Source organism: Schistocerca gregaria, chromosome 1 (assembly GCF_023897955.1).
Source record: "Schistocerca gregaria isolate iqSchGreg1 chromosome 1, iqSchGreg1.2, whole genome shotgun sequence".
Lineage (NCBI taxonomy): Eukaryota > Metazoa > Arthropoda > Insecta > Orthoptera > Acrididae > Schistocerca > Schistocerca gregaria.
The window spans coordinates 264,333,272-264,346,426 of NC_064920.1; the positions used below are offsets into that span (position 1 = coordinate 264,333,272).

Consider the following 13,155-nt stretch of genomic DNA (forward strand, 5'->3'; position numbering starts at 1 on the left):
AATTCTTACAAAGAAGAAAACAGCAAGAAACAGCAAACGATAATGTAAAGTGTATCTTGAGAATCATGTGAACAGCTGTCTGATGATGAACTTGCCAGTTCGAAACCGGTAACGTCGCTATTTACACAAATAAATAGCAGTATTAATAGTGGCTGGTTGCTGTTTTCTTTTTTCTAAGAATTAACCTACATTAATCTTCTTCGTTTTAGCGTTATGTAAAATGCAAAATCGTTGAGTAATTACTTATACCTCGTCTGTAAGGCTGGAGTTTAGGCTTACACTGTTGCTAGTAAGGTTGGGTTGTCCGAAAAAGGTATTAGCCGAACGCTAGTATGTCACTTCATGTTATCAACGCTTGGGAGGGTGCTCGATCGACCAGTAAGCCGGTGACATCTTTGGCAGGTCAGCAGCCGTCGGCCACTCGGTCACGCCCGCACTTAGTTGATTAAGAGACCTGTTGTCCTGTTTGATCAAGAAGGGTGTGTGCTTGTTTGTCCTACGGCTGCTGCACACTGTTCATGAATGACTTGTTATGTTATTTATATTTTAGCATTTCCATCCAGTAATTACCTTCCTTGCGGGCCAGTGAACTACGTAATGACTTCTTGCGTCACTGGCCAATAAAACAATAATAGTGGATGTAACCAGTTCAGAAAATGTTACGAACGCTCGGGAGGACGCGTGGTAAGGCTATAACTGCTTACGGTGACTGATGCCTTAGCGTACCGCTAGAACAAATTTAATATGTAGCCAGGGTTCGGCTACAATGAGGAAGTACTTCGCCAAGTGAACGAGATAAGTTTCACTGCAAATAGTAGGCGCTTACCGTATAACACCAGGACAACCTCCAATGATCATTTCAGGGTTTGGCTCTTTGATCATATCGTAGGACGTAGAGGACGTAAAGAGAATTGTTATTATGGGCAAATTGGAAATAAAAATTGAAGTTTAGCTGGACGCATGGGATAATAGGAACACTTGATGTGAAACGTGCTTCACAAATATTCCCAAAGAGGAGGAAATATGGCTGCTGAGGAATATTCACAAAATAGCCGATTGTTCAGCACTGTATCTTCCCACGGGCCACATACCTCTACAAGAAACGAAGCAACGCATGTAAAGGTGGCGTATGAGACTGTGGACAACCTGAGTCGCTGAAGAATTTTATCATGGTGTGTATAATGCATAAGTTTGTTACAAAGGAAGAACTGTGTGCTTCGAGAAAAAAAGTATACATACAATACTCAGATGCTTAATATCAAACTTCCTGTTGAAGGTGAAATTTTAGAAACCATAATAATTTGATGCGATAATGAGTTTCGTTTACGCACCGTTGCATTCTAAATATTCCTACAGCAAGGCTTACGTTGCATTCCCAAATTCAGTTGGCCTGGTTCTTGTTTCTGAATTCAGCTAACAATGACAGACACGTCAGTCGGTGGTTTGCGTAATATCCCATGTCTTCTGTGAATCATAGCTGTAGCTAACCTGGCCTCCTGGCGTGATCAAACGTGGTGAGAGGCCTTCTCTCTACCAGGAAGCAGACTAGAGTGTCGAAAAGGATCGATAAAGTGGAACTAACGCTCACAGCAAACTCAATGACAAACAAAGAGAGTTGTAGACGAAATTATTCAAGATTCAGACACCAGACACACCTAATAATGATCACTGATGGACCAGACGGATCATGCAGAACGTTCTTTTAAAAAACTTTGGTCCCACATCCTACGCGATGAAAATAAGTCTGTCTTGCCAATAGCTTTGACAGGAATTGCGGCGATCCTATTGCCCTGTTGGAGAACTTCACATTCTCTCTTTCAACCTGCCTGTTCGTATCCACAAAACCTCCTTGTAGCCTATGAGGCTTAATTTGTAACAAGCTGAATTAGCACGAACAGGGTCATTAATAATTTGGCATGAAGTTTCAGTGGTACCAAAACACGCTCTTCGGATCATCGATCGGGACCTTTCTTGAAGAGAGCATACGATGAAGAGCCAAAGAAATTAGTAAACCTACATAATACCCTGTAGGGTCCCCGAGAACCCGCAGAAACACCGCAAGATGACGTGGATCCGACTCGATTAAAGCATGAAACAGTGTTGGAGGGAATTGACACCTTGAATGTTACATGGCTGCCCGTAAATCCTTAAGAGTACAAGGGAGTCGAAATCTTTTCAGAACATGATGTTGCAAGGCATCGCAGATATGCTCAATAATGCTCATGTCTGGGGAGTTTTGTGGTCAGCGGACGTTTAAACTCGGAAGAGTGGTCCTGGAGCTACTATCTAGAAATTCTGGACTTGTGAGGTGTCGCAGTGTCGTGCTGAAATTCTCCAAGTCCGTCGGCATGCACAATGGACATGAATAAATGCAGATGATCAGACAGGGTGCCAACGTACATGTCACCCGTCACAGTCGTATTTAGATGTATCGGGGGTCCCACATCACTCCAACTGCACATGTCCCACACCATCACAGAGCCTCCACCGGCTTGAACTGTCCTGCTGACATGCAGGGTCCATGGATTCATGGCGTTGTCTCCATAACCGTACACGTCCATTCGCTCGATACATATTGCATCGAGACTCGTCTGACGAGGCAACATGTTTCTAGTCATCAACAGCCCAAAGCTGGTGTTGACGGGCCCAGGTGAAGCGTAAAGCTTTGTGTCGTGTAGCCATCAAGGGTACACGAGAGCTCCTTCGGCTCCAAAAGCCCATACGATAATGTTTCGTTGAATGGTTCGCTCGCTATCACTTGTTGATGGCCCAGTATTGAAACCTTCAGCAATTTGCGGAAGGGCTGCGCTTCCGTCATGTTGAACGATTCTCTTCAGTCGTCGTTGGTCCCGTTCATGCAGGATGTTTTTCCGGCTTCAGCGATGTCCGAGATTTGACGTTTTACCCGATTCTTGATATTCACAGTACACTCGTGAAATGGTCGTACGGGAAAATTCTCACTTCATCGCTGTCTCCGAGATGCTGTGTCCCATAGCTTGCGTGCCGACTACAACAGCACATTCAAACTCACTTAAATCTTGATACCTTGCCATTGTAGCAGCAGTAAAGGATCTAACAGCTGCACCAGACAATTATTGTGTTACTGTATATAGGTGTTGCCAACCGCAGTGCCGTACTCTGCCTGTTTACACATCTCTGTATTTGAATACACATGCCTATACCAGTTTCTTTGGCGTGTCAGTGTACAACGCTCACCATTATCAGAAATATGCGCACAGATGATCAAGAACATAGTACTTTACTCTACAACTAGGTAACGGACAACTTGATATGGAATAGTAAGTCTCACCGGACACCTTAAGGATTACAAAAAAAATCTACAGTTAACAAGACGACCTAGTTCCAAAAATATTTCCAACTATATTAGTGCCGAAAACGTGAAGGAACTTATCAACACATCAATACTGTATCCAAAAAAGAAGAGGGCACGAAAATAATTAAAGAAATTGTGAAGAACGTTATGGAGCGAAATGAAAAGCTTTATTGCATTTCTGTCTCCGTACAGTCAGACGAGGGGGTGACAAGGAGTTACATACAGTAGTACAGTAAATATGTCGTCGTTACCGTACCATAAAGAAAACACTATCGTCATATTGATACGAAACCTGAAATCTAAAAAGGGCGTAGTCAATGGAGATTGCATAACTATAACGAAACTGAATGATTTTACAATACTTAGGCGATTGTGATAGGGAAAACTGTTATTATACAATGGAGAAACTTAACACCATCTGAACAAAGCATGCATTTTCAGTTGACAAAAAGACCACTAAAAAGGCATCCCCTATCGCTATAACGACGACTGTGGGATAAACTCTTCAAAGAGCAGGATCGTATTTAGCTAACGCATCCGTAGCGTTTTTAAGAGTCACAAAATCAACTAACCTTTTTTTATCTATTCAAGATACTGGAAAACAAAAAGGGCACAAATATTACACTATTATGTCAAATATAGTTTACAATGAGATATTGTAGTGCTCTGTAAAGAACGTTGCTCCAAATTACACTATGTGATGAGAAGTATCTGGACACCTGGCTGAAAATGACTTACAAGTTCGTGGCGCCCTCCATCGGTAATACTGGAATTCAGTTTGGTTTTGGCCCACTCTTAGCCTTGATGACAGCTTCCATACGTTTAATCAGATGCTGGAAGGTTTGTTGGGGGATGGCAGCCAATTCTTCACGGTGTGCTGCAGTGAGGAGAAGTATCGATGTCGAACGGTGAGGACTGGAACGAAGTCAGTGTTCCAAAACATTCCAAAGGTTTTGTGTAGGAATCAGGTCAGGACTCTGTGCAGGTCAGTCCATTTCTGAGATGTTATTGTCGTGTAACCACTCGGCCACAGGCCGAGTATTGTGAAAACGTGCTCGATAGTGTTGAAAGATGCAGTCGCCATCCCCGAATTGCTCTTCAACAGTGGGAAGCAATAAGGTGCTTAAAACATCAATGTAGGCCTGTGCTGTGATAGTGCCATGCGCCCTCCATGAAAAACACGACTACATCGTAACACCATCGCCTTCGAATTTCACTGTTGGCACTACACGTTCTGGCGGCTGACGTTCACCGGGTATTCGCTATGCCCTGCTGTCGGATCACCACAGTGTATGATTCGTCACTCCAAACAACGTTTTTCCACCGTTCAATCGTTTAATGTTTACACTTCTTACATCGAGCGGGTCGTTGTTTTGACATTTACCGGCGTGATGAGTAGCTCATGAGCAGTCGCTCGACCATGAAATCCACGTCTTCCCCCCCCCCCCTCCCCCCCTCCGCCTGACATAGTACTTGAGTGGATCCTGATCAGTATGGAGTTCCTGTGTGATGGTCTGGGTACATGTCTGCATATTACACATTACGACCCTCCTCAACTGTCTGCGGTCTGTTTCAGTCAACAGACATATGACAAGTGACACCCATTGACATGACCATGTTCGAAGTCCTATGAATTCCGCTGAGCGCCCCATTCTGCTCTTTCACAATGTCTAATTACTACTGAGGTCGCTGATATGGAGTACCTGGCAGTCGTTGGCAGCACAATGAACCTAATATGAAAGACGTATGTTTTTGGGGGTATCCGGATCCTTTTGATCACATAGTGTATGTTAGGCTCGTCCAGACTGTGTCCCTGGGGCGCTAGCGCCAGCGCCCCGGGCCAATTCGTATGTTGCTCCAGTGGCCGAACCGTGCCGCTTACCTGGCCGTGCGGACCGTCCGAACGCCAACCGATAGATATATTCGTTCGCCCGTTTCCCCTTCGGGCACAGGACGTCTCACAAGTGCTTCAACTAGAGCTTTTTGACCAACAGTGCCACATCCGCCTGAAGGACTGCTTTCTTATGTGTAAAACTTTGGATGATTTCTACAGCTGTCTTCCCCAAGAGAAATATCCTCTTTTGCACAAGCACGCGGCCAAAGTTCTCTCAATGTTTGGTTGCACGTATATTTGTGACCGCTTTTTCTCTCTTTTAAAGCTTGCTAAAGCTAACAACCGTTCATCTCTTGGCGGTAAAAATTTGACAAATTCTTTGAGGTTAGCAGTCTCACGGAATATTGTACCTAGCCTAGACAAAATCGATTCCTCGAAAAAGAAAAACGCGTAAAATGTTGTCTTCTTTAACAATGTTGAGTGTAAGAATTCAGGAGCTTTATAACCTTAATTATATTCTAATAAGTTTACAAACTTGGTCAGTTAAAATTATTACGTACAAAACAGCAAACTAAGGATCCGATTTCTAAACTCTGAAAAGGGATACAAAAAACTGTAGCACGAAGTATAACAAAAAATACTTACTTGTAACTATTAACAGTAAGAATGAGACTCTATATCCCTTACATAAAAATAATTCTAAAATAGAATATTTTGTTTTCGTTAGATCTGGCCGCGGGACAGTCCAGCGCAGAGCTGTGCTGTGCTGTGCGGTCTCTCTCTCTCTCTCTCTCTCTCTCTCTCTCTCTCTCTCTCTCTCTCCTCCCTCTCTGTCACTCTCTCGCTCCTATGTCGACACCAGCGATACACGGTCGCGGACGGGGCGCTGAACTACTCTGTCTTGCGCCCGCGGGCCGCGGGCGCGCCCGCCAGGCGCAATTCTTGGATGAGCCTGGTGTATGTGCATGGCAGAATACGAGAATTTGTGTTTATTATTTTAGGTCACCAGGTTCACTTTTAAAGATGTTTTCCCTTCATTCCCACACCTCGTAATATCTCAGAGACTATACTTATTCCAGATACTCTCAGTTATTAAGGTTATTAATGTGCGAAAGATTCTCACGGGTCTCCTAGTAAAAACCAACGGGATACCGTTTGTAAGTGTGCGATGCATGCGACGTTTGAAGAGCTTGGAATTTGCTCGAATACCATAATTTCTAGAAGTCTGAACCACGACTGAAAACACTAAGTCTCGGTAAGATTCTGACTGCTAAAGGTGATGTGAGTGAATCTTATCGAAACGTTCCGCATTTCCAGTTGGCTCTGTCGACTGCGCGGCTTACAGCTTGATCTGACCAGACGTGAGCGGCTGACGTACCTGCATCATGGGCAGGCAGTAGCAGAGCGTGCGGCCGAAGACCCAGTTGTTGAGGATGAGCACGGCGAAGGTGGCGGGCAGCACGGCGGCCGCCTGCGCCAGGTTGGCCACGGCGAGGTTGGCGAAGAGGGCGCGCGTGCCGCGGTCGTGCAGCTGCGCGCGGCACGCCACGGCGGCCAGCATGGCCACGTTGAGGGCGGCGCCGGCCACCGCCAGCAGGCCGTACAGCGCCGCCAGCGCCGGCCACGCCGCCTGCAGGGAGCCCTTCACCTGCGGCCGCGCCGCCCACGCCACGGCCGCCGCCTCCTGCTCCTGCTCCAGCTCCAGGCTGGAGTTGCCGCCGCCAGCGTCGGGCGCGGCGCTTCCCGCCTGCGCGCTCGCCACGTGCCGCAGCAGGTTCTGCAGGAAGTCGCCGTTCCCCCATATGTCTCCATCCTCCATGGCGACCCTCCTCTTCTTCCTGTTCCCGGGTGTCTGATTCTGTCACGTCACTTTACACGACTCTTTGCACACTATCTGCGTTCCTTAGAGCGAACAGTGTTATAACACATTTACGAACTTCAGTTGTCACTAGCCGGTAATGGTGAATTCTGTCCACTTCTTATTTCATCCTACAGTTATACATAAAACGGATATTTCACCACTGCAGTAGCATCTATGCATTGTTTCGGCTACACAGTTTTACGTACGTCTCTCTCACAACAGCACACACACACGAAAACTTGCATGTACTTATCCAAAAGAATTATCCGCATTGCTTACGCGTGTCAGGCGCTGCCGGCATTTCTTTTTCTCACAAGTGCTACACTACTGGAGAGAGTAAGTTAATCCAACACACGAGCCAACAAGCTGAGATCACTAATGATGGGTGATGACGCCAGTGAACGATACTCCGTCGTCGTAGTTCGAGTGGACTGCTCCTCGTAACCAGGTTTGCCTCCTACAACAGATAACGTAACTCATGCCAGTGTCTCACTATTGTCAGTTTATAAATTATATCACTTGAGTTAAAAGAGTTAATAGCATACAACAACAACGATGCTGAAGTGATATTCTTTAGGAATAATTTTATTAGTTGGGAAGAGGTCCGTAGGCTTTGAATTTCTTACTGTCTGATTAATTACCACACCTCTCGATGTAATAGTTCTTCTGCCTTTTCGTATGGAGCGAAAACAGGCTGTCAAACACTGCCTTGTGCCGAGTGAAACTAATTATTTCAATTTGAGCCATACCTGTTTCAAAAGTTTTGTTCACCTACCGTTGGTAAGGTAATTGAATGGAAAATAATTAAATGTAAATGCGCTCAGTCTGTTTGAAAATTAAAGACAAAAATTACTTACTGAAATGGGTGATAATGCTTTTCACTGCCTTCTGTAACGTAGGATATTGTCGAGGTCATTAATTGCTCCTTTACGGATTATTACTGCATGGCTTTCATTTTTCTTTTTGTTTTTTGGACAATTGGTCAACAATAAACACTATGAGAATATATGTAATTAATTTATGTTTCATAAAACAAAACTACTATCTTAAGATGCAAAGAAGTACTGCAGTCAGTGGCAGAATCCAGAGTTTATTGCAGATTTCAACCTTAACATAGTCATCATACTTGGGTTACCAGAAGAGTCAAATGGGCATAACCATCTCAGATTGTAAACATGTGACAACTGACGCTAGCATTTACATGGTAGAAACAAAAATGAAGAAATCTGTTTTTGTCATGTAAACGGTAGTGTCATTTCACATGTTTGCGCTCTGCCATGGTGATTCCTATATTACTTTTCTGGTAATATATCGATGATTACTATGTTATATTCGAAATACAGATTTACAATAAATGTGGATCTCGCGACTGACTGCTGCACTTCTTTACATTTGAATACTTAGTGCTTGCTGTTCATCACCGTTATCCAATGAAGCGTGCGTTATTCTTAGGATATGTTTAGTATAGCTCGTCGTCTTCAATGAAAAGAGTAGTTTGTTTAAGTCATGCAATGAAATCTTTCACGGCGGGAATTTACGCGTTGTTTATTTCTTTTTGTGGGCATTATATCCTGACCTAAGACGTATTTCCAAGCCTAAATGTTGCGTCGTCCAGTGCTGCGACGTCATCAGTGACCGCAACGACTCAGCAGGGCCGGTCACGGCGTGCCAGACGTTACGCGTGCAGCGTGCGCGGGCCACGGTCGAGACAAGGGCCGGCCTCTCACTCGGCTTTACTCGGCCCTTCTCGGAAATATCCGCTGAGCGCGACATTTCTATTAGCATTGCAGTACGGCATTTTTCGGTCGACACACCTTTCTAAGTTCGGCAGAAGCGTGCGGTGAACGCTGTTTACCCTTCGCTATGATGGACTTTCACAGGTCCAGTGTCTTTGTGCACAAAAAGTAGAGCTCTGGAGATATATCACCACAATCCTTTAAAATGAACGTGAATGACAGAAGGATGGAAACAGTCAATTCGCATAAACGACGGGTACTGCTTATTTGCTACAAAACGACGTTATAGTACCCTGAAGAAATAATGCAAACTTTTAGATGACAGTGATAGAGCAAAAAACTGCAATGATTGACAGACGGGACTCATTGCTCTATGCATCAAGAAGCACTTTGTCGTTAATTTGCTGGCATGGAGCAATTGAAGCAATAGTAAAATTTCTGAAGTCGCTCTAATTAATTCAATGTTGGCGGCAACAGTTACCAATGGAAATGAACGAACAGTACGGAGACTCCACATATGACTGAGAAGTGCGTTGGTTAAGTCAAGAGGTACGCATGGAACGATTTTTAGATTTAAATCTCGGTCGTATTGAATTTATGAAAGAAAAAGGAGTGCAATAACGAAAGTGAGAACATCCGGAATGTATTGGAAACTTTGCGTTTAAAGTAGATTTGACTCCGCATTGCCCACAGCGGGACATTGCAAGATAACTTCTTTCTGAAACTTTCTGGCAGATTAAAACTGCGTGCCCGACCGAGACTCGAACTCGGGATTTTTGCCTTTCGCGGGCAAGTGCTCTACCAACTGAGCTACCCAAGCACGACTCACGGCCCGTCCTCACAGGCTTACTTCTGCCACTATCTCGTCTCCTACCTTCCAAACTATACAGAAGCTCTCCTGCGAACCTTGCAGAACTAGCACTCCTCAAAAGAAAGGATATTGCGGAGACATGGCTTAGCCACAGCCTGGGGGATGTTTCGTAAATGGATTGGAAGGTAGGAGACGAGATACTGGCAGAAGTAAGGCTGTAAGGACGGGGTGTGAGTCGTGCTTGGGTACCTCAGTTGGTAGAGCACTTGCCCGTAAAAGGCAAAGGTCCCGAGTTCGAGTCTCGGACCGGCACACAGTTTTAATCTGCCAGGAAGTTTCGTATCAGCACACACACCGCTGTAGAGTTCTGGTTTGATGGGGATGGATTTACAGAGAAAATGGCGTTTCAGGAGGGTCACATTGTGACTAAGGCAAACCAGTTTCCTTAGGTCACTGGCGGTCAAGAAAGCTCGAGGTCTGAGCAATTCATTGTGGCCTTAGAAGAATTACAATAGTCTTAATAAAATTTTTGAGGACAGTTTCAACCTTACATCTATTCTCCCGCAGTTTTTGAGAGCGTTTGCCGTTTCATTAGAAAGCGCCCTGTGTCTGTGCAAATGTAATTGATTGATCTGCAAGGTAATTACAGTTTCTGATAGAAATCTTTTTACGTTAAAACTGTCCACGATGTCTTTCTCACTTAAATTGGAAGTCTCCATAATGAGGTTGCAAAAGTCAGTAATATTTAGATCCACATATTTTTGTAAAAAACTTTTTTTCGATTATGAAACTAATTAAATCATGGTTACTTGACAACTTGTGTGCAACGTCCTGTGTAATTATCTGCGTTAGTCCATATGCCGACACTTTGTGCCAGATAGCAATTATATTATGCCTTTCGTGCGCCAAACGTAATTAATTAATAGTGGTAAGCTATGTTGTTTGTACTGCAAGGTGTTTACAAATGTGAAAAACAAAACCAAGTCATATGCAGTAGGCCTTTACTGCCATTTAAATGCGACGCGTTTGCTGTTTTCCACTCTTCCCTCTCTTCGCGCTCAGACAGCGCGCCGTTGCGGTGGGGGATATGTGAAACGAGGCTGAGCACTCCGGCACACTGCACGGGCATGGCCCGCGAGCCGAGGTCTTGGCCTCCCTTGATGTACAGTCTCAAACAAGCACAGAAAGCCGGACTCTTTACTCGACCCCATGCAAGATGTATCTCAGCTAGATGTTAGGAACAACGTCTTTCTCTGGTATTCTGGAATATGCGACCGCATACTTTCCTCCTTTGACGAGACAGACCCCTGTCAGACCTATTAATAGCAATAGGATTCATACCTGAGGGACATCACTCTCTTGTTCTGCAAACTATCGAATCTCTTATGCTTCTGCCTACTAATTGATACTGCAGAATGTACCTCTACGGTTCGCTACCTGAAGCTATTCCCACATGCCAGGATACAACCTTTCACTGATGAAAAATACCTTAAAATTAACCCGGCCGTATCGCATAAGCAGAGTACTCAGAAGACACGGTATGGACAGTGTGATTAAAACGAACAAGAAAGGTACGCCAACATTTTACCACTGCAAAGGTTATACGTCCTCCACTTGCCACACCAGAACTATAGGATCTACAAAAAGAGGCAGAGAAATTAACATCCGATTTAAGAAACACAAAGGCAGTCGTCTCGACAACAGGGATAAGTCGGCAGTAACAGATCGTTCAATCCGAGCAGGGAACCAACACATTTGTTTCTCCGATACTACGGTTATACCACGATCCAATCACTGAAAAAGGTCAATGAAATTTAAAACCACAGAAACGATTTAAACAGAAAATTTTAGTCATATTTCCTTCTAGGGGGACCACAGTCATGCAGAAATTTTTGAACGAAATTTCCACAGTTTGATGTAGATTTGTACCCATTACAGTTCGCTAATGTTTCTCTGCTACGCACAATTTCAGCCATATTATGTGCCTTTGACTTGCTCTCATATCCTTTAATACTACGACTCGCATGTAAGACCACGTATGCGTTACCCTGACGCGTCTTTTTATGCAGTTCGAACTAATTTTTGAGATTTTAAATATCACTTGATAATGAGTATAAGACTAAATTCATAATTGTGTAAAAGAAATGAATGCAAATCTGCAGCGAAATGGCGGAAATTTCTTTCAAGAAGCTTAAAAGGGAAGCAGAAGGATTGAAGTTAGACAATTTGTGGGTATTAGGGATAAGTAAAGCAAACAACGCCAAGTCTTCCCCATTATAAGCTCTAAGACACACATCGGCCCGACTCCGTAATCTTAAGCAGCAATCTAATGACGTCACGAACCGACTGCTCGGTGGATAGGTGTAAATCGTCTTCCTGAGTTCGTTTGAGATTTTAACTACTTTCTGTGTAGTTGTGGTTTCTCATGACGTCTTCAGCATTGGAGGCAGAGAAATATGCCTTGGACCGTGGTCTATAATCCATAAAAAAGTCACTATGTTAGTTGAAACCTTTTTATGCTATAAAGAAAATCATTTTAATGAAAGAAGTAGGAAGATATATGTGATTTTATTAGAAACGAATTTGATGTTTTGTGTAAGACAGAACTGCAGAGGTATAATTTTTCTAAAATACATTTCACTTCGTGCTATTCAGACAACTACAATTTCATCAACAGTACCAATTAGCTGTAAGTATTGTTATTGTATTTGCACTGATGCCACGTATTTGTTTAAGAGAAGACTTCAGATTCTCTTTCCCAACAAGTAAATTTTTTATGATTTCTTGAATTTTACAAACGTAGATATTAAATACCAGCAAACAGAAACCGATTGTTCTGTAAATGAAAAAAATCTAACATTACTGTAAAATAAGCTGTTATCTTAGGAATCGTGATGTCACTGTATCAACAAATAAATAAATAAATAAACGGACTTGATTGCTCTAGCAGATTAGCGATGATTCGGACAGGAATCAAGCAACGTAAACCCTAGTACCATATATTTTCACTAATAAATGGTTCAAATGGCTCTGAGCACTATAGGACTTAACTGCTGAGGTCATTAGTCCCCTAGGACTTAGAACTACTTAAACTTAACCTGAGGACATCACACACTTCCATGCCCGAGGCAGGATTCGAACCTGCGATCGTAGCGGTCGCGCTGTTCCAGACCGTAGCGCCTAGAACCACTCGGCCACTCCGTCCGGCATCTCACTGACAATACAAACCAATCTCTCTATGTAGTATGTACCAAAAAAATTGATATAAGTGATGTTTAAAGCATGAGCTCGCTACGTACTATTAGAGATTTGTTGATATTTCATAATCTGTGAAGTAATTGTGTCTTAAAACGACATATTATGTCTTAGACATCATTTCCTGCGTGAAATTGTAGTGTACAGTGTTGCATGACAATTCAATTTAGAATTCAATATACAAGAAATGAAACTGGGGCAATATTTCCGTTTTAATGTCACTTCTATGCGTAGTTTTGTGGTACTCACTGCACAGTTCACCACAAGAGACGGTTAAAGCGTGAACTCACAAAATATGTATTCTGCCACTTGTGATTCTAGAAA

At 43.5% G+C, this 13,155-nt stretch overlaps 1 protein-coding gene across 1 annotated transcript in view; it reads right to left on the minus strand.

Annotated features, from left to right (window-relative positions):
• LOC126339987 (prolactin-releasing peptide receptor-like) overlaps positions 1-13,155 on the minus strand; it is a 552,558-nt gene that overhangs the window by 525,362 nt on the left and 14,041 nt on the right. Inside the window, exon 2 of the mRNA XM_050001677.1 lies at positions 6,547-7,486. Within this exon, the coding sequence (XP_049857634.1) occupies positions 6,547-6,987 (441 nt within the window). The 5' untranslated portion in view covers positions 6,988-7,486. The remainder of the gene's footprint in view (positions 1-6,546; positions 7,487-13,155) is intronic.